Source organism: Brienomyrus brachyistius, unplaced genomic scaffold, assembly GCF_023856365.1.
Source record: "Brienomyrus brachyistius isolate T26 unplaced genomic scaffold, BBRACH_0.4 scaffold34, whole genome shotgun sequence".
Lineage (NCBI taxonomy): Eukaryota > Metazoa > Chordata > Actinopteri > Osteoglossiformes > Mormyridae > Brienomyrus > Brienomyrus brachyistius.
In genome coordinates, this window is record NW_026042309.1 from 1090465 (window position 1) to 1111657 (window position 21193).

The 21193-nt window shown below is 46.6% G+C and overlaps 1 protein-coding gene across 4 annotated transcripts in view; it reads right to left on the bottom strand.

The window, feature by feature from the left end:
- LOC125721541 (NACHT, LRR and PYD domains-containing protein 6-like) overlaps positions 1–18887 on the bottom strand; it is a 166540-nt gene extending 147653 nt beyond the window's left edge. For 2 of the 4 annotated variants that reach the window (XM_048997478.1, XM_048997477.1), the window contains exons 1-3: positions 18760–18887; positions 11701–11802; positions 11286–11399 (exon numbers count right to left, since the gene is read on the bottom strand). In XM_048997478.1, coding sequence (XP_048853435.1) covers positions 11286–11399; positions 11701–11762 — 176 coding nt within the window. In that variant the 5' untranslated portion in view covers positions 11763–11802; positions 18760–18887. Of the gene's footprint in view, positions 1–11285; positions 11400–11700; positions 11803–15204; positions 15577–18759 lie in introns of those variants that run through there. The other 2 variants (XM_048997475.1, XM_048997476.1) reach the window with 2 other exon arrangements.
- Between the last annotated feature and the right edge of the window lie 2306 nt (positions 18888–21193).

Genomic DNA, 21193 nt, shown 5'->3' on the forward strand with positions numbered 1-21193 from the left:
TACAACACCAATTCCAAAAAGTTGGACATTGTGCAAATTGTAAATAAAAACAGAATGCAATGATATGGAAATCTCATAAACCTGTATTATATTCATAACAAAGTATAGAAAACATATCAGATGTTTAAACTGAGACATTTTGCTATGTCATGAAAAATATTGAATACATGAAATTTTGAATTTCATGACAGCAACGTATCTCAAAAAAGTTGGGATGGGGGCAATAGGAGGCTGGAAAAGTTAGTGGTACAAAATCCCAATGTTAAGATCGCCGGTGAATGGGGAAGGTGCACGGACAGGCAGGCAGGCAAGGATCAGGCAGGCCGGTAGAATAAGGGGGAAACGGGGTTTAATCACAGGACTAAGGGCAGGAAACATCAGACGCCAACTAACATCAGTGACAGACCAGGAACCAGGGCAAGACATGGACTCAAATAGACAGGACTGATTGAAAATAATCGGACACAGATGGGTACGATCCGGGAAGCACACGTGGATAATCAGGGGGGCGTGGCACACATGAGGATCGTACGAGCCGGGTATGACAGACCCCCCCCCCCCCCCCCAGAGGAGGCGACGGACGAGGGAAACAGGACCTGGAAAAGAAGAACAAAACCATTCAAGGGACACCGGAAACATGACCGAGACACAGAACAGGCACAGAGACAAGAAGTAGGACAAAACCTGATAAAGGACAGGGAAGGCAGACAGACAGACTAGGAAAGGAGACACAGCGGGAACAGGCGGGACAAAAGGGCCAGGAGTGAACGGAGGAGGAACAAAGGGACTAGGAATGGAGACAGGAGGGACAAAGCCGGGAGGAGGAGCAAACGAAGGAGGGAGACAGGCAGGGGAGTAGGGAGAGAAGGAGGGGGAACCAAGGGGAGTCCGAGGGAGCCCCAGCGGGCGACGGGTGGCCGTCAGAGGGGCAGCAGGAGGCCGGAGCCGAAAGGGACCTCAGAGCAGCAGAGGAGGCAGGGCGAGGCACTGACGGAGGGGCCGAGGAGGGAGATGGAGGGAGAGCCAGGGAAGGGGACGAAGGAGCTGGAGGGGACCTAGGCGAGGGCAAGGAGAGGGGGGTAGCCGCAGCAGGCGGCGACGTCCTCCGACGTGCTGGAGCGGAGGGAACCGCAGGCAACTGAGGAGCTGCAGCAGGGGAGTCCGCAGGCGACCAGCGAGGCACCGGAGCAGGGAGCAAGACAGGGCGACGAGGCTGCGGAGGGGGACCCGCAGGCAACAGCCAACCCGGAGGGCGAGGACCCGCAGGCGCCGACCAAGCCCCAGCGCAGGCGAGGGAGGGCGAGCCAGGGGGCAGGGTGGGTGGGACCCCAGCCCTGCGTCTGTGTCCTCTCCCCTTACAGGACACAGAAATAAGGACCCTTGGTGGTGGGTCGAGCTCGCCGGGGCGAGGGCAGAGGAGTCACCAGGATCAGGTCTGGGGCAGAAGGGACCGGCATGGGGCAAGGAACGGGAGTCAAAAGGGGCACAGTCACTGGCAGAGGGAGCGCCTCCGGCGTGGGCGCAGGAGCTGCAAGCAGAGGGAGCGCCCGCTGGGGAGCTGCAGGCGGAGGGGGCGCCCGCTCGGGAGCTGCAGGCGGAGGGGGCGGCCGTTCGGGAGCTGCAGGCGGAGGGGGCGGCTGCTCGGGAGCTGCAGGCGGAGGGGCGGCCGCTCGGGAGCTGCAGGCAAAGGGGGCGGCTGCTCGGGCTGCGCAAGCGGCAGCGGAGGCAGTTACTCGGGCCCCCCGCCCCCCCGCTACCCCACCCCTCAATAAGGCTCTGCTTTGCTTATCAATGGAGCCGCCTGCTCTGTGAGCGACTGGCCCACAGCCGTGCCGGCCTGGGACTCGTGGGTGAGCAGGGAGCGTCAGACGGGGGGGGGCGCCTATCAGCTTGTTTCCCACATCCCTGCCCCCCCGCTTCTGTACCAGCTGGTCCCCGGGTCCCCACTAGCTGGGGCGATACTGCTGCCTAAATATGACGAAACATTAAACATGTCATAATCCTGCACCTGTTCTCCATCCCAGTGGACATAATGTGCATGATGTCATCAGCGTGCACCACCCCATCTGGAATGTCGTACTTTATTACAGAATACTAACCGCTTCAGGGATCACCTTTTGTCTGTTAGCCACAGCAGTGAAGGAAGTTGCGCATGCAGTCTCCGCCTGGGTCACATGTGTGTGGAGTTTGCATGTTCTCCCCATGTCATCGTGGGGTTTCCTCCAGGTACTCCGGTTTCCCCCCACAGTCCAAAAACATGCTGAGGCTAATTGGACTTGCTAAATTGCCTGTAGGTGTGCGTGTGAGAGTCAATGGTGTGTAAGTGTGCCCTGTGACGGGCTGGCCCCCCATCCTGGGTTGTTCCCTGCCTCGTGCCCATTGTTTCCGGGATAGGCTCCGGACCCCCCGCCACCCAGTAGGATAAGCGGTTTGGAAAATGGATGGATGGATGGATGGATGGATGGCCAGACCTTTAAGTTTGACTACAAAGCACCTATGACAGATATCAGCCTTCACATGATGTCACAACACCATCCCTCACTGATGTGTCTTACCTGTTCTATTCAGAACAGCAAAGCCGTTAACAGGCTCCTAATGCCAGAGCCTGCTGTGTTTAACAGGGATCCAATTCATTTTATTGAATGGAAGGCATCCTTTATGTACTCATTCAGAGAACAGGTATCTCTTCAGCAGATAAGCTGTATTACCTTAAGAAATATATCAGTGGTCCTGCTCATAAATGTCTTGAGGGCACGTTCTACCGAAGTGATGATGAGGCATGCAAAGATGCTTGGAATAAGCTTGGTCAGCGATATGGTCAGCGATATGGTCAGTGATACGGTCAGCGATACGGTCAGTGATACGGTCAGTGATATGGTCAGCAATATGGTCAGTGATACGGTCAGCGATATGGTCAGTGATACGGTCAGCGATACGGTCAGCCATACGGTCAGGAATACGGTCAGCGATACGGTCAGCGATACGGTCAGTGATATGGTCAGCCATACGGTCAGCCATACGGTCAGGAATACGGTCAGTGATACGGTCAGCGATACGGTCAGTGATACGGTCAGCCATACGGTCAGCGTTACGGTCAGCCATACGGTCAGCGATATGGTCAGTGATACGGTCAGCGATACGGTCAGCGATATGGTTAGTGATATGGTCAGCCATACGGTCAGCCATACGGTCAGGAATACGGTCAGTGATACGGTCAGCGATACGGTCAGTGATACGGTCAGCCATACGGTCAGCGTTATGGTCAGCCATACGGTCAGCAATACGGTCAGCGATATGGTCAGTGATACGGTCAGCCATACGGTCAGCGATATGGTTAGTGATATGGTCAGCCATACGGTCAGCCATACGGTCAGGAATACGGTCAGTGATACGGTCAGCGATACGGTCAGTGATACGGTCAGCCATACGGTCAGCGTTACGGTCAGCCATACGGTCAGCAATACGGTCAGTGATATGGTCAGTGATATGGTCAGCGATATGGTCAGCGATACGGTCAGCCATACGGTCAGCGATATGGTTAGTGATATGGTCAGCCATACGGTCAGCGATATGGTTAGTGATATGGTCAGCCATACGGTCAGCCATACGGTCAGGAATACGGTCAGTGATACGGTCAGCGATATGGTCAGCCATACGGTTAGCGATATGGTTAGTGATATGGTCAGCCATACGGTCAGGAATACGGTCAGCGATATGGTCAGTGATACGGTCAGCGATATGGTCAGTGATACGGTCAGCGATATGGTCAGTGATATGGTCAGCCATACGGTCAGCCATACGGTCAGGAATATGGTCAGTGATACGGTCAGCGATACGGTCAGTGATACGGTCAGCGATATGGTCAGCGATACGGTCAGCCATACGGTCAGCGATACGGTCAGCCATACGGTCAGCGATATGGTCAGCGATACGGTCAGCCATACGGTAAGTGATACGGTCAGCGATACGGTCAGCCATACGGTCAGTGATACGGTCAGCCATATGGTCAGCGATATGGTCAGCGATACGGTCAGTGATACGGTCAGCCATAGGGTCAGCCATACGGTCAGCCACACGGTCAGCCATACGGTCAGCCATACGGTCAGCGATATGGTCAGCGATACGGTCAGCCATACGGTCAGCCATGCGGTCAGCCATACGGTCAGCCATAGGGTCAGCCATACAGTGATACGGTCAGCGATACGGTCAGCCATACGGTCAGTGATACGGTCAGCCATACGGTCAGCGATATGGTCAGCGATACGGTCAGTGATACGGTCAGCCATAGGGTCAGCCATACGGTCAGCCACACGGTCAGCCATATGGTCAGCCATACGGTCAGCGATATGGTCAGCGATACGGTCAGCCATACGGTCAGCCATGCGGTCAGCCATACGGTCAGCCATAGGGTCAGCCATACAGTGATACGGTCAGCGATACGGTCAGCCATACGGTCAGTGATACGGTCAGCCATACGGTCAGCGATATGGTCAGCGATACGGTCAGCCATACGGTCAACCATACGGTCAGCCATACGGTCAGCCACACGGTCAGCCATTCATCATCCAAAGGGCATTTCCGGAGAGGCTCTCAAAATGGCCACAAATACGATCCAAAGATGCCGAAGGGTTACAGACATTTTCTGATTTTTAAATGCCTGTTTGCAAACTATGCCTCATGCAAAGGGCCTAGACATACTGAGTGACTGTGAGGAAAATCAAACATTAATTCAGAAGCTACCTGACTAGTTAGCATTGCGCTGGAATCGTCGGGTTACGGTAGCCCTCATGGAAGGTGGCGAATTCCCATCTTTCCAAGACTTTGCCAGATTCATATCAATTGAGGCAGAAATTGCATGCAATCCTGTCACCTGCCTACATGCACTTCACTCAGTGGATTCACACCAGGATAAAATAATCACAAGGGAACCTAAAAGAAACAGGGCTAATGTTCTCAGCACTCAAGCCACTGTTGGCAGGGATAAAGAGACATCAACTAACGACAGAGTATGGGCAGTGTAACAAGCATCAACTCCACAGATGTCCTGAGCTTATGAAAACGTCTCCTGAGAACCGAAGTTCATATGTAAAGGACAATAAGCTGAGCTATGCTTGTTTAAAAGCAGGTCACTGTGCAAAGGAATGCCGTCGTCGCCATAGCTGTGAGGTATGCAGGAGAAGGCACCCCACTAGTGTTCATGATTACAGCTATGAGAAGAATGGAAGTAGAGACCAACCTGTGCCTGATATAATCAGAGCTACAAGCTACACACAACTACAGCTGCTATGTCACTTAATGCCACCAGTCAAGAACAGTCACATAGCACCTCCATGATTGTACCTGTGTGGGTATCCTGTGTCAAAGATCCAGCAAAGGAACAACTTGCATATGCTTTATTAGACACGCACAGTGACAGCACTTTCACTGACAAAGAGGTGAGCAATGAATTACAAATGGACACTTACCCAGTGCAGCTGAAACTCACCACCATGTTGGGAGAGAATATGGTGATGAAGAGTGAGAGAGTATCAGGACTCTGTGTAAGGGGTTACAATTCATCGGTGCACATTGCTCTCCCTCCTGCATACACCAAAGACTGCATACCTCTCAATCGTGATCACATTCCAACGCACGAAACTGCTAAACACTGGAGTCACCTTGCTGCAATAACTGATAAGATACCACCCCTCCTCAGCTGTGATGTTTGACTCTTAATTGGGTACAACTGTTCAGGATCGCTGGCGCCTAGACAGGTGATACTAGGTAGAGACAATGAACCATATGCTGTGCTAACAGACTTAGGATGGAGTATCGTTGGCTGCCCAACACCTTAGCTTGATACAACCACAGAATTCGCCTTATGTCACCGAGCTGCGGTATAGGAACTGCCTCAAATAACACCAACAGATATACTTCAAGTCCTAGAGTTGGATTTCAAGGATGTCAGAGGAGAGTTTCAGGCAAACTCACAAGAGGATCTAATTATCCTGGACAGGCTCAAGGAAGGTATAAAGGAAAACTACCAAGGACGTTATGAAATGCCACTTCCTTTTATACAACGGCCACATTTACCTGATAACAGGCAGCTTGCTGAAGTCAGGCTCAGACATTTAGGGCGGAAATTCTGCAAGGATGAGAAATATAAACAAGATTACACTGCAAACATGAAGGATATCATTGAGAGAGGTGATGCTGAAGAGGTCCATGATTTTGGCACTCATGGTGAACGATGGTTCATTCCCCACCATGGTGTCTACCATCCAAAAAAGCCAGGTAAGTTGCGTGTTGTGTTCGACTGCTCTGCAAAGGGCAATGGTACCAGCCTAAATGAACATCTACTTCCAGGTTCAGACATAATTAATAATCTAACTGGCGTTCTCATAAGGTTCTGGCAGCATCACATTGCTCTGACATGTGACATAATGTTTCAATGACATGTGAAATGTTTCATCAGTTCCGTGTCAAGGAGAACGACCGCAACTATCTGCGCTTCCTGTGGTGGAAAGATGGAGACATGAGTCCACAGCCTAAAGAATACCGAATGAAGGAACATCTTTTTGGAGCAGTATCGTCTCCTGGCTGTGCAAACTATGGACTTAAACGCTTAGCTAATGAGAGCAGACACTCATCCATTAGGGTCCCAGTTTATTGAAAGAGACTTCTACATGGATGATGGAGTCACAAGCATGGAAACTGTGGAGAAGGTCATTCAGTTAGCACAGGAGGCAAGAGAGGTATGTGCAAAGGGTGGCCTTCATCTTCACAAGTTTGTGTGAAACACCCATGCTGTTTCACAGAGCACACCCTCATGAGAGCGTGCTGCAGATGGTAAGGCAAAGGAAATCACTTTCAATGACAGCCCCCTGGAACGAGCGCTGGGGATTCAGTGGAAGACAGAAAGTGATTGCTTTAAGTTTAAGATCACTCTAAAGGAACCACCAATGACACGGCGGGAACTACTGTCTACCATTGCTTCTATATTCGATCCTCTTGGGTTCCTTGTTCCATATTTCCTTAAAGGGAAAAGGATCCTCCAGGAAATGTGTCGCCAAGGTACTGGCTGGGACGACCCACTGCCAGAGGAGCTGGAGAGCTGGCAAAGGGACCTTGTCAAGTTAAAGACTATGAACATAGATAGATACTGCTTACCTCTCAATTTTGGAAGGGTTATGAGGAGAGGTTTACACCACTTCTCTGATGCAAGCACCTTAGGGTATGGTCAGTGCTCCTATCCGAGAGTCAAGAATGAGAAAGGAATGGTCCATTGTGCCCTCATCATAGGAACGTCCCGTGTAGCTCCCACAAAGGTGGCCACCATACCAAGGCTAGAATTGTCAGTGGCAGTAGTCTCACTTACAGTCAGCAATATGCTTAGAGAAGAGCTTAGCTATTTGAATGTGGAGGAGTTCTTCTGGACTGACTCCAAAGTAGTTCCAGGCTACATAAATAATGATGCATGACTCTTTCACATGTTCGTAGCCAATAGGGTTCAGACATTTCGCCACAGTACAAATCCTCAACAATGGCTTTATGTCTCAACGGAAGAGAATCCAGCAGACAATGCCTCTAGAGGGAAAACCATAAATGAGTTGTTTTCCTCAAATTGGTTTGGTGGTTCTGTGTTCCTCTGGAAACAGGAAATACCGATAATAACAGATGTAGTATTGGAACCTCTAATAGGTGATTCAGAGGTGAGAAGAACTGGAACACTGCATACAGGGGTGTAGTGCTGCTGACCGCTTGTCCGAGTTCTCATCATGGTTGCAGGCTACTAAGGCCATTTCATGCCTTTTGCGAGGAGTTAAAGGAAAAATAAATGGCCCCGCTAATGTAAGTGCATTGGAAAGTGCAGGGCGTGTCATCGTCAAACACCTCCAAAGGCAGGTGTACAAACAAGAAATACAGTTACTGAAAAAGGGAGGTCGGCTGCCAGATCATCCCAAGGTGCAGCACCTACAGTAGATGCCTTTTTAGATGCAGATGGCATAATCGGGGGGGAGGAAGGCTCAGTCGATCATCCTTCTCCAACTTACTCAGACACCCAGTGATCTTATCAAAAAACCATCATGTGACTAAGCTGATAATTAGTCATTATCATGAAAAAGTAAAACATCAAGGCGAGGGCTTTACCATCAATGAAATCAGATCCAATGGCTATTGGACTCCTGGAATAAGCAGAGCAGTTGCATCTTTTATCCGGCAGTGTGTCACTTGCCAGAGACTCAGAAGACCTGCAGAAGGTCAAAGGATGAGTGACCTTCCAAAGGAAGGTGTAGAGCCCTCCCCACCTTTCTCATAGTGTGGCATGGACTGTTTGGTCCCTTTACCACTAGAGAGGGAAGAAAGCAGCATAAAAGATAAAAGATATTCTGCTCATGAGCGATCCATAGTGAAATGTTAGAGGATGTGTCCACTGATGCCTTTATAAATGGTCTGAGATATTTCATTGCAATTCATGGTGCTGTTCGAAAAATCCAATGTGATCAAGGCACCAACTTTGTGGGGACAAAGAATGAATTGAATAAAGCTTTACAAGAACTTGACACTCCCAGACTCACCACCTTTCTATCCGAAAACCATGGTGATTTTGTTTTCAACGCACCTCACTCCTGTCACGCCGGAGGTGTGTGGGAGTGCCAGATAAGGACCATAAGGAGTGTGTTGAACTCCACATTATCATTGGCCTCTTGCAGACTCAACGATACTTCTCTGTGAACGTTGTTTTATGAAGTTATGGCTATACTCAACAGTCGCCCACTTACTGTGGACAACCTGTGCAACCCTGATAGTATGGAACCACTCACAGCCAATCATCTACTTACAATGAAGTCCAACATGGCTCTACCTCCACCAGGGAAGTTTGTTAGGGAGGACCTTTACGGACAAAGGAGATGGCGCAGAGTACAGTATCTGGCAGAACAATTTTGGAGTCACTGGAAAGGGAGCATCTCCACATTATTATTGCAAGACAGCGTTGGCACACACCGAAGAGAAATGTACAAGCGGGAGATACAGTGATGCTTGTGGATGACTGGTTACCCAGATGTGAATGGACACTGGGACAGATTTTAGAGACTGTCACTGATGAAGATGGACTGGTAAGAAAGGGTAAAATATGTATAGGAGATAGGAGACTTAGCGAGAAAGGGGAACGCCTTGGTAAGCTGTCAGTGCTAGAACGTCCAGTGCAGAGGTTAGTCTTGTTATTAGAAGCTACTTAAGTACATTTCACTGATGTTTATGCTTTATTTTCCAAATGATACAGATTTGAAAATTATTTGTGCTTGTGGGTATTGCTTGGAACACACGTAATTTTGGTGGGAGTGTAAATAACCCCAAGGTTTGACATGAGACTAATTAATGTTACAAAACATATTGAGGTGCGTATTGCATATTTTTAAATATACGTTTGTATTCTGTATTCATTTGTATACATTCATTTATGCTTATGTAGTTTTATATAGTGAGACCCCTTATTTTTGAGGGACTTCCAGTTTTTTCAGTTACCAGAACATCGTTAAGCTAAGCTAAGCGGAGAACGTGTTTGTCTTTTGCTTTATGATATTTTGTAAATGGTTTAAGCACCCCCCCCCTGGTAAAGACACAAGCTCTTACGTTGGTTACGTTTTTTTTTTTTGGTAATTAATTTATTTTAAATAAATCGTGAACCATCAGTCATGTCTTTCGGCCATCAATCCGAGGGGAATGCTACAGAAGAGTATGATGAATTCAAAGATTTAGTATCTACTAAAGGAAACACATCAAAAGCGACCCAAACCAGAAAAGACGGCTGGCAAAAAGTGTCCGACAAATTAAATGTGTAAGTAGTTTTTAGTTATTGTATTTATCACTTGAATGTATTATTACGGTTCCAGTGTTTCATCATTCTTTTATTGTCATAATTACAGATAAAATACAATCAAGTTAAAGTACAAACATGACATTTCATTCATATATATATATGTTTGTATGTATGAGTTTGTGTATGTATGTATGTGTTTGTTGATTTTACGTATATGAATGGCGAGGCCATGACTGAACCCATTTCCTTGCACGGACACTATTAAGTCTGTGAGCTAATCCTAGTTTACGCAGAACAAACCTGCTCTGAGCAGGTTTGAGGATTTGGATGTGCTGCTACGATACCACATCCAGCAAGAGTTTCGAAAAACCGTGCCAACTACCCCAGGCGGCCAGCGTGTACCAAGTGCCCTATGGCCTGACTATAGACCCAGAGAGACATGCATGCTAGTGGGCTGTAACACTGTTACCTCTCAGCGCTCTTTCTCTTACACCCCACAGGGGGGCGCATTTCATGGCTTACACTATAAATGTTGCAACACACAGCTTCTAATGTCCTGAGGCCCCAGGGCACTTGCCCCACTGTCCCGGTCCATAACCCAGCCGAGGCTCCAGGGGGCGCTATCTTGGAGCACCTTCAGCCACCGGTTCATTCCCCCACCGTGAGCTAAGAAGCTCTACTGAGGATCTTTCCTGCCTGCTGCCGTTAGACCCCACAATGCCTGCTGTCGATGTGCAGGACCCACAGCCAGCCTTAACGTCCCATATTTAATGCGGTAAAAGCTGCTCTCTGTTTTTAATCATATAAATAACATCAGTTTGCTGCAGAACACAAGAGAATTTCCCCTCTTGGATCAACAAATCATCTTATTTTATACTCAGGGGATGAGAACCACTACAGTGTCACATTAATTATTATCTGAATCAGCAAGTATTTAAATGTCACCTTTGGCAAAGAAACCAATAGTCTTTCTCTTTTTTTGTCTGATGACAGTAGTTTATTGTTTAAGCCACACAGTTTGACTAAACATGTTAAACTAAAGCCTTCGTCTGAGTACGATCAAATGAATTCATGAGAGTGAAATTATTTGTTATCAAAACAGAAACATCCGTCTCACAAGACGACAATCTATTGTCGAGTCATTCTTTAATGGACATGCAGGGGGGAAAACAGGCAAACCAGTTTATTTCCAGCTCTGTGCTGAGGACTGAAATTTAAAATCTACTTTGCGATTAAATAACTTCCAATTCCAGCTCTCAGAAAGTCAGGTTTTACAGTAATCCTCATCCATTTACCTCAGATGTTATTTATATAGAATACAGACAAAACTTTTGTTTAAATTCTCAAGGTGATGGAATCTGTTAAAGGTAAAAATTGGTGCATTCATTATAAATGTTTTTTCCTCATAGCTTGTATGTGTCTCTGTGCCATCTGACTGAGAGTCTGAATGTCATTAACAGTGTTTGTTTAAATGCACATTTACCTTTGATCTGTAGGAAAAGGTCCCTCTCTGAAGGCGACTGGGGGCTCCATTGACGCGTCACTCTTCAGGGAAACACAGCTGGGTACAGGGGAGTCTGCTCTCTTCATCAGGACACTGTGGGCAGCGAGAGGAAACAAACCCTCCTTCATACTATAGACCCAGAGAGACTATAGACCCAGCCTCAGCCTGTGGGTCCTTGAGCAAGGCCCTTAACCCCCAGCTCCCTGGGCGCTGCTGCAGGTGGCAGCCCTTCACAGACAACTTCCTCTATGAAAAAAGAGCAAGTTCTGGGAGGCGTAAAGACAATTTCCCTACGGGGATCAATAAAAGTGTCAATTATTATTATTATTATTATTATTATTATTATTATTATTATTATTATTACATGCATGCTAGTGGGCTGTAACACTGTTACCTCTCAGGGCTCTTTCTCTTACACCCCACAGGGGGGCCCATTTCAGAAGCAGATCCATCCATTTCTATGCTGATCCAGACCAGATGATTCCTGCTGGGGCCTCTGTGAACATGAAGGGTAAGTAGATACATAGATAAATACACAATATCGAGTACTCAGCATTTTTACATCAAACTGATGAATTGGGTCTCCATTCTGTTAAGTTCCATGTGTAGAATTACACATAGTAAAGAGGTTTAGTGCAAAATTCGAATGCCACATTCTTTTATAAATATATGTATAAACATCCTCTCCTGGAGCCGACACCTTATCGTGGTGGAGGGGTTTGTGTGTTCCAGTGATTCCAGTGTTTCAGCTTTATGCCCCTGGTAGGGTCACCCAAGGCAAACAGGTCCTGGGTGAGGAAGCAGACGAACTGCGGCTCATTAGACCCCTTATGATGAGTAAAAACATGGATTCACGTTTTCCCTCCCCTGGGTCACTGTCCTCCCTTCCTCCCAGAGCCAGGCCTTTACCCATGGGGCCTGGTCGGTGTGGAGGAAATTTCTCTAAGTCCGATGTTTAAGTGTTTGACAGAACTTTATTATTCGATGAGCTCAAAGGGAACAGACACTCAGCAATCATGCGTCTCGTGTTCTGCTCCCCGAACAACAAGTGTATACATCTCTTATAGCAAAAAAAATGCAGTCATCAGACAGTTCAAAGAAAAGGATCAGGTGTCTGTAGACACCAGGCACTTCTGCTTATTGAGGCTTGCTTATCAGCACAGAAATTCCTTTGCGGTTTCATACTGAGTCGAGTTAAATTTATCCAATTACCCAATTACTTTTATCTCACTTCCAGGTCATGCTGATCCGGGCCCTTGCTGAGCAAGCTGCATTATGGCAAACGTTAGTTCCTTCATAGAAAATAGAAATCCCTTTACTTACAGTAAGCAAGCTTGCATTAATACATTGTGCTTGATACATCAGACTGATTCAAGTGAGATTATATTGTTTCAATCATTATAGGTAAATCAACAACACATTATAAACTCAATTGTTAATTACTGATTAGGTAATGCATTTTGCATAATTATTTATATTCCATTATTCATTACTGATTAGCATAATCAAGAATTTTCTATCACATTGGGCACAGCCTGAAGAAGGCACGTGGGCCCCCCCTCCAATGGGCTCACCACCCATAGGAGGGGCCAAAGGGGTCGGGTGCAGTGTGAGTTGGGCGGTGGGCAAAGGCAGAGACCTTGGCGGTCTGATCCTCAGCTGCAGAAGCTGGCTCTAGGGACATGGAATATCACCTCTCTGTTGGAGAAGGACTAGACTTTTATGGACGGAATTTCTTGGCAGAGCCAGGGCGTTGAGGGTGTCCGGTTTGGTGACTTTTTGCAGATGATGTGGTTCTGTTGGCTTCATCAGACCGTGACCTTCGGCTCTCACTGGAGCACTTCGCATTTGAGTGTGAAGCAACTGCAATGAGCATAAGCACCTCCAAATCCGAGACCATGGTCCTCAGCCGGAAAAAGGTGGAGTGCTCTCTCCAGGTCGGGGAGGGGGTCCTCCCCCAAGTGGAGGAGTTTAAGGATCTTGGAGTCTTGTTCACGAGTGAGGGAAGGATGGAGTGGTAGATCCAAAGATGGATCGGTGCGGCGTCAGCAGTGATGCGGGCGCTGCATCGGTCTGTCATGGTGAAGAGAGAGCTGAGCCAAAAGGCAAAGCTCTCGATTTGCCAGTCAATCTACGTTCCTACCCTCACCTATGGTCATGAGCTGTGGGTAGTGACCAAAAGAATGAGGTCGCAAGTGCAAGCGGCCGAAATGGATTTCCTCCGCAGGGTGGCTGGGCTCTCCCTTAGAGATAGGGTGAGAAGCTCAGTCATTCAGGAGGGACTCAGAGTAGAGCCGCTGCTTCTCCGCAGGGTGGCTGGGCTCTCCCTTAGAGATAGGGTGAGGAGCTCGGTCATTCGGGAGGGACTCAGAGTAGAGCTGCTGCTCCTCCGCAGGGTGGCTGGGTTCTCCCTTAGAGACAGGGTGAGGAGCTCAGTCATTCAAGAGAGACTTAGAGTAGGGCCGCTGCTCCTCCGCATTGAGAGGAACCAGATGAGGTGGCTCGAGCATCTGCTTAGGATGCCTCCTGGACACCTCCCTGGTGACTATGTCTCTTGGCTGGTCTGAGAAAGCCTCGGGATTAGGAGTGGCTGGGGGGAGGGAAGTCTGGGTTTCCCTGCTTAGACTGCTGCCCCCACTACATGTCCCGGAAAATAGGTAGAAGATGGATGGATGGATGTTTAAACATCTAAAATATTATTAATAACGGGAGAAAAATTGCTAATCATAAACATAATTAATTCAGATTTTGTTTTAGAATACAGTTAGCCAATTTGTTGCATTAGTTTGTGAGCAGTGTAATGTTTCCATACTATCTATCCTTTTTATACACCCATCCAGGCTTGTAAAACACCAAAATCAATGCCAGAATGCCCATCCCAGAATAATCATCTTTACTGCACAGGAACCCAGGGCTAATTCATACTTCTGCTTTGGGGCTGTGGACGGTCGTGCACGGAAGCGTCTGGTCATACTATATTTGTCAGTGAACGTAGATGACTGCAGTGGGTGCATGTATACAGCAGTGATATTCCAGCAGACCAGGGGAGGGCAGATGTACTTAAACAAAGTACATCTACACAGTACAGTACAAAAACAACAACCTCCATCGCACCTAATACCCCCCTACCCTCCCCCCTGGAACTCAGAATACACGAAGCGGATGTGAGCCGGCTGTTCCAGAAACAGAAATCCAAGAAGCCCCCAGACCAGACGGTGTCTCCCCCTCCTGCCTCAGAACCTGTGCTCATCAGCTGGCTCCCATCTTCACCCGCATCTTCAATAGATCCCTGGAGCTGTGTGAAGTTCCCTCCTGCTTCAAACACTCCACCATTATCCCGTCCCCAAGAAACCCACCATCACAGGACTGAATGACTACAGACCTGTCTCCTTGACGTCTGTGGTCATGAGATTCTCAGAACGCCTGGTTTTAGCCCATCTGAAGGACATTACAGGACACCAGCTGGATCCCCTGCAGTTTGCCTACCGGGCAAACAGGTCGGTGGATGATGCAGTGAATATGGGGCTGCATTATATCCTGCAACATCTCAACCGTCCAGGAACTTATGCCAGGATCCTCTTTGTGGACTTTAGTTCGGCTTTCAACACCATTGTGCCTAATCTCCTCTCCTCCAAACTCTCCCAGCTCAACGTGTCACCAGCTACCTGCCAGTGGATCACCAGCTTCCTGACAGACAGGAAGCAGCAAGTAAGGCTGGGGGGTCACTTCTGAAACACGGTCCCTCAGTATTGGTGCCCCTGAAGGATGTGTCCTCTCCCCACTGCGCTTCTCCCTCTACACCAATGACTGCACCTCCAGGAACTCAGCTGTAAAACTCCTGAAGTTTGCAGACGACACCATCATTGGACTCATTCAGGATGGTGATGAGTCTGCATACCGGCAGGAAGTGGAGCGGCTGGTACTCTGGTGCAGTCAGCACAACCTGGAGCTGAACACGCACAAGACTGTAGAGATGACAGTGGACTTCAGGAGACGTCCGTCATCACTGCTCCCCCTCAGCATATCAGACAGCCCGGTGTCTACTGTGGAGTTCTTCAAGTTCCTGGGTACCACCATCTCCCAGAACCTGAAGTGGGAGACCAACATCTCCTCCATCCTCAAAAAGGCCCAGCAGAGGATGTACTTCCTGAGACAACTGAGGAAGTACAGTCTTCCACAGGAGCTGCTGATCCAGTTCTACACTGCAGTCACTGAGTCTGTCCTCTGCTCCTCCATCACAGTCTGGTATGGAGCAGCCACCAAACAGGAAAGGAAGAGACTGCAGCGGACCGTAGGGACAGCAGAAAAGATCATCGGTGCCCCCCTGCCCTCCATCACAGTCTGGTATGGAGCAGCCACCAAACCGGACAGGAAGAGACTGCAGCGGACCGTAGGGACAGCAGAAAGATCATCGGTGCCCCCCTGCCCTCCATCACAGTCTGGTATGGAGCAGCCACCAAACCGGACAGGGAGAGACTGCAGCGGACCGTACGGACAGCAGAAAGATCATCGGTGCCCCCCTGCCCTCCATCACAGTCTGGTATGGAGCAGCCACCAAACCGGACAGGAAGAGACTGCAGCGGACCGTACAGACAGCAGAAAGATCATCGGTGCCCCCTGCCCTCCATCACAGTCTGGTATGGAGCAGCCACCAAACAGGACAGGAAGAGACTGCAGCGGACCGTACAGACAGCAGAAAGATCATCGGTGCCCCCCTGCCCTCCACCCAGAACCCGTCTCTCTCAAGATCCAGGGAAATGGCAGGAAAATCATCACAGATCCCACACACCCTGGACACAGACTTTCTGACCTGCTGCCCTCTGGCAGACGATATAGAAGCCTGCAGACCAGGACACCCGACACAGGAACAGCTTCTCTCCCCTCGCCATCTCCCTCCTAAACAGCTGATCTGTCACACTGCTAAACACCTACAGCACTGCAACTGCACTGTATGTACAGTCTGTGGGATATATTTCTGTAATCTTTGTATTTTCTGTATATAAGATTTACATTGTTTACTATATCTTATTGTTCATTTACACACTTTATGTGTGTATGTATGTATATATATAGATATGTACACATGGATATATATATATATCCATAAATATATTTATATTTATAAATAGTATAAACATATTATAGGGGCGGCATGGTGGTGCAGTGGTTAGCACTGTTGCCTCACACCTCTGGTACCTGGGTTCGAATCTCCGCATGGGTCACATGTGTGTGGAGTTTGCATGTTCTCCCCATGTCGTCGTGGGGTTTCCTCCGGGTACTCCGGTTTCCCCCCACAGTCCAAAAACATGCTGAGGCTAATTGGAGTCGCAAAATTGCCCATAGGTGTGTATGTGTGAGTGAATGGTGTGTGAGTGTGCCCTGCGATGGGCTGGCCCCCCATCCTGGGTTGTTCCCAGCCTCGTGCCCATTGCTTCCGGGATAGGCTCCGGACCCCCCGCGACCCAATAGGATAAGCGGATTGGAAAATGGATGGATGGATGGATAAACATATTATACATACAAATAACACTTTTATACATTTTTTTTTACAATTAGCTTTATATTTATAAATATAAATCCATATTACATATTCAAATTGTAGATTGTTATTGTTTTTACACTGTTGTGCTTGAGAGACCATCGACCGGAATATAATTCCTTGTATGTATTCGCTCACATACTTGGCCAATAAATGCTGATTTCCAAGGGACCTAAAAGTAGTGACAAGTTTGGGGATAGAATTTAATGCTTTATTTCCAGTAGGTTGTGCATGTTTGTAACATTGTAAAGTGTTTTTATAAAAATTGTATCATAATTTGAAAACCATGTCAAGCACTGTACAGCAGGGGTCTCCATCTCCGGTCCTGGAGAGCTACTGTCCAGTAAGGTTTTCTATCCTACCTGGCTATTTACCTGAGAACAGGTGTGACTCATCAGAAGCCAAGAAGTCACGTGATCTCGTACAGGACGACCGCTCAGCTCCCAACTATTTAATTTCTCCACCATTTAACCTCCAAATCGCTATTACAACAGTTCAGTATATATACTTTAACCATGTCAGAGTCACAAAGATTTTCCCATTTTTTCCTCACCTCACACTCACAAGAAAAACACTGACAAGAAAAAAAAATCGGCTCGACAAGTATCCGCTAGTCACTAAGGCGATGACTCTGACGCTGGCGGTGCCGATTCTGTGCTGGACCGAATTTTGGCTCGTATCGATGGTATTGATAAATCCCTAGACGCCTTGGACGATATAAAATTATCAATCTCCTCCATTGAGAGATCTCTTTCTAGCTTATTACTGTTAATGATTTGTTGTGATTGTTCGGCTCCACTACTCACGGTTTGGCGGAGTGGCCCCAACCCCCGCCCCCAGTGGACATACATATGGGGTGATTGGTGTACGGATTGATTCTGATCGTGTATGGACTAATCATCCCGAGATTCAAATACGCTGTCCATGATTCACCCATAATATTATTGTACCATGGTTGAACTGCACAAACATGTTTTCATTGGTCACTTATATAACTTGTTTTTCAAGAATAACTTCTAACAGAAAGAGTTAGAACACCTGTCTTGTCTTGTCTTTCTCTGGGGAAATGGACGCTTACCTTGCTTCTCCCAGGGGAAAAGAGGAAACGTTGCCTAAAATGCTTCGTTACCACAAGCGCAAACCCGCCGTCTGTGTAAGAGTGAAGTCTGTGTCTTTAAAATCACACAGTGTGTTTATTTTCCGGTGAAATGTGTGACCCCCCCTCCGTATTTACCCCGGTAGGTGTAAGCGATGTGTGATTCATTCCTGCTCGATGGCTCTGCTGCCATCTTACACTTACACTTATACACACACACAACACAATTAATCCTATATATATAGCGCCTTTCACAACAGAGTCGTTTACAGTATTAATTGTGTTGTGTGTGTGTGTGTGTGTTATTCAGCTGCGCTGTGGGCTGTGTTTGACTTATTGTTTACCGATTATTAAAATCAGACTTGCGAACTATTTGCTTTATACAGTTTAAATACGACTGCAAAGTATAACTACAATTAATCAGCACATTTCAGATTGGAGAACACAGAACAGATCCGTGGTAAAAACCTGTAATTTTAAACCATTTAATAAAATGTTAATCCTTGAGTTTAACCCGGATGTTTCGGCACACTAGCATTAATCCCCAACACTTAAAAAAGAAAAACTTAATATAGCAAAATATTACAGCCTTAGTATTACAGCACAGTATATTAGGCGAACTCATGCCTGAGTGTAAGTAATTAAATATTATTGATGTTAATTCGAAAACTCTTCTGATACACGTACAGTAACCTACTGTGCTGTGCGGACGTATATTTAATGTTTAATTATACTGAAAATTTTAAATCCCGCAATATATGTAGGCTGTGTTAAACATATCAATTTTATTATTATTATTATTATTAATATAATCTTACCTTGAAACATAGAATACCTTTACATTATTCCAGAATCTTAATAAAATGGCGACTCTGCCTTTAAAATCCCGACACTTAATTTCACTTTCGTTTACAGGCAGGAGATGATCAGCTCCGTTTCATGCAAAAAATGGACACGGACTCAGCGGCACATCGTAGGTTTTTTGGGGGAAATTATCTATGTGACTTAATAATTAGTAACAATAACCGCAATTCGGTTATAACACACACATTCTGCATGATCGTGCATGTAAAACGCGGTAATGCAATAACACTTAAATCATTAACAGTGGCGATGTGAGAAATTTAGAAATGGGGGGATCAAAGCTATTGGGGGGGGGGGGGGCGTCAAAGACAAAACTGTGTAATTTTATAATTTCATCAAAATATATTAACTGGTGCAGCGAAGTAAAAGTCAAACTAAACACTTGAATCACACTTTTTTATTTCCAATGCTGAACAAGTACAGGTAATATATTTTACAGACAGAACATTAAACAAAACAAGAGTAAAAAGATATTCAGACAGATCTGTAGTGTCAGTGTGTCCATGCACTTTGTGAGCCTGTCAGCGTGTGTCATCCCCTCCTGTCCCCAGTGGCCTGCAGTATGGTGTGGCTGTGACCAGGTATGACCGGAGAGGCTACCGCCCACTTTAACACCAGCTCTTGTTTGGCCCTGGAGCCACACTGATCCGGCCACATCCAGACAGCAGAGCTCTGCAGTGAGGGCCGGGGCCACACAGGCCAGGCTGATGGGTTTGTCTCCATCGGCATCTCCGTCAGCTCCCTAAGCGATGGCAGTTTTGTTCTGCATTTGCCCTATGAGGAAAAGAAGAAGGTAAGAATCGGCCTCAGACCTGATCATGTGACACATTCTGATCGTGTGACCATGTAGTTATGTGTCTTCACTCCAGTCTCTGCCCCAACTGTCGGCAGGTGTGAGGCAACAGTGCTAACCACTGCACCACCATGCCGCCCGTATGTCAGGATTCTTTTTTCAAGTAATGTAAATATCAGTTGCTAAACTTGTCATGTATGTTTTGCTACGAAGTTTGCATCATGATTAACAGTTAAAATTACAGTTTGAACGCCAATGATCTTGAATGCAAAAAATGAATATGCTGCCTCATGACAACACATGTAATGCACTGTACCTACACAGATTATGAAACAGACCTTGCTGATGTCAAGTGGGCATGAAATGGGATATAATGTAGGAACTTAACTTAATGTTCTAGTTGTAATTATTCATTTCATCATTAAAGTTTTCCTATAGATATCATCTGAGATTCAATAGGCAAATTATTTTGTGAAGGCATAGAAACTTTAATAAGAAATGCAATTCGGGACTTCCGGTATGGCCGCAAGCTAGACGGTCACGTTCGAGCCTGCTCTCTACAACCTAAACCCTTGCCTAAACCCTTCCATTGATTATACATAGGGATCAAAATGGCTTTGTGTCAGGTCGGCAAGGTCTATACAATGTTAGGAGGGTTCTTAATGTTATTCAAGCATTAGATAACACTAAGGATACGGCCCTCCTATCCCTGGATGCTGAAAAAGCGTTTGATAGGATAGAATGGGCCTATCTTTTTGACGTGTTAAAACGATTTGGATTGGGACCAAAATTTCGAAAGTGGATACAACTATTATATTTACACCCAACTGCAGAGATTCTAACAAATAAGAACGTGTCTAAACCAATTTTAGTTAAACGTGGTTGTCGACAGGGATGTCCGTTATCCCCGTTGCTCTTTACTTTAGCAATGGAGCCCTTGGCTATAGCTGTACGGTCACATTCACACATAACCGGAATCATGGTTGGTCAGGTAGAACACAAGTTGTCGCTATATGCAGATGATATCATTTTATTCCTTTCACAACTAAATTCATCAATCCCAGCTTTGTTAAAACTAATTGATGGGTTTGGTCATATTTCAGGATATGTAATTAACAGATTAAAATCATCAATCTTATTGCTAGATAAAGGAGAAAATCCACCAGTAGCCGTTTCACAATTCAAATCAGTTTCTAAATTTACTTACTTAGGAATACTTATCCTTCCAAATTTAGATTTAATTGTTCAACATAATTACGAATCGATAAATAACAAAATTAAAGATAGTGTCAATAGATGGAGTCTTCTCCCCATGTCCCTTATAGGTCGAATTAATATTTACAAAATGAATATACTTCCAAAATTGTTGTATGTTTTTCAGAATATTCCCTTGCCACCCCCTGCTGATTGGTTTAAAGCATTTAAGAAACTGCTTCTTGATTTTATATGGTCAAACAAACGTGCTAAAATAAGACTGTCACTACTCCATTTACCCTACGATGAAGGAGGCTTGATGTGCCCAAACATAGAATGGTACTATTGGGCAGCTCAGCTCAGATCTATAGGGTGCTATTTTTGTAAAAAGGACCCTCCCC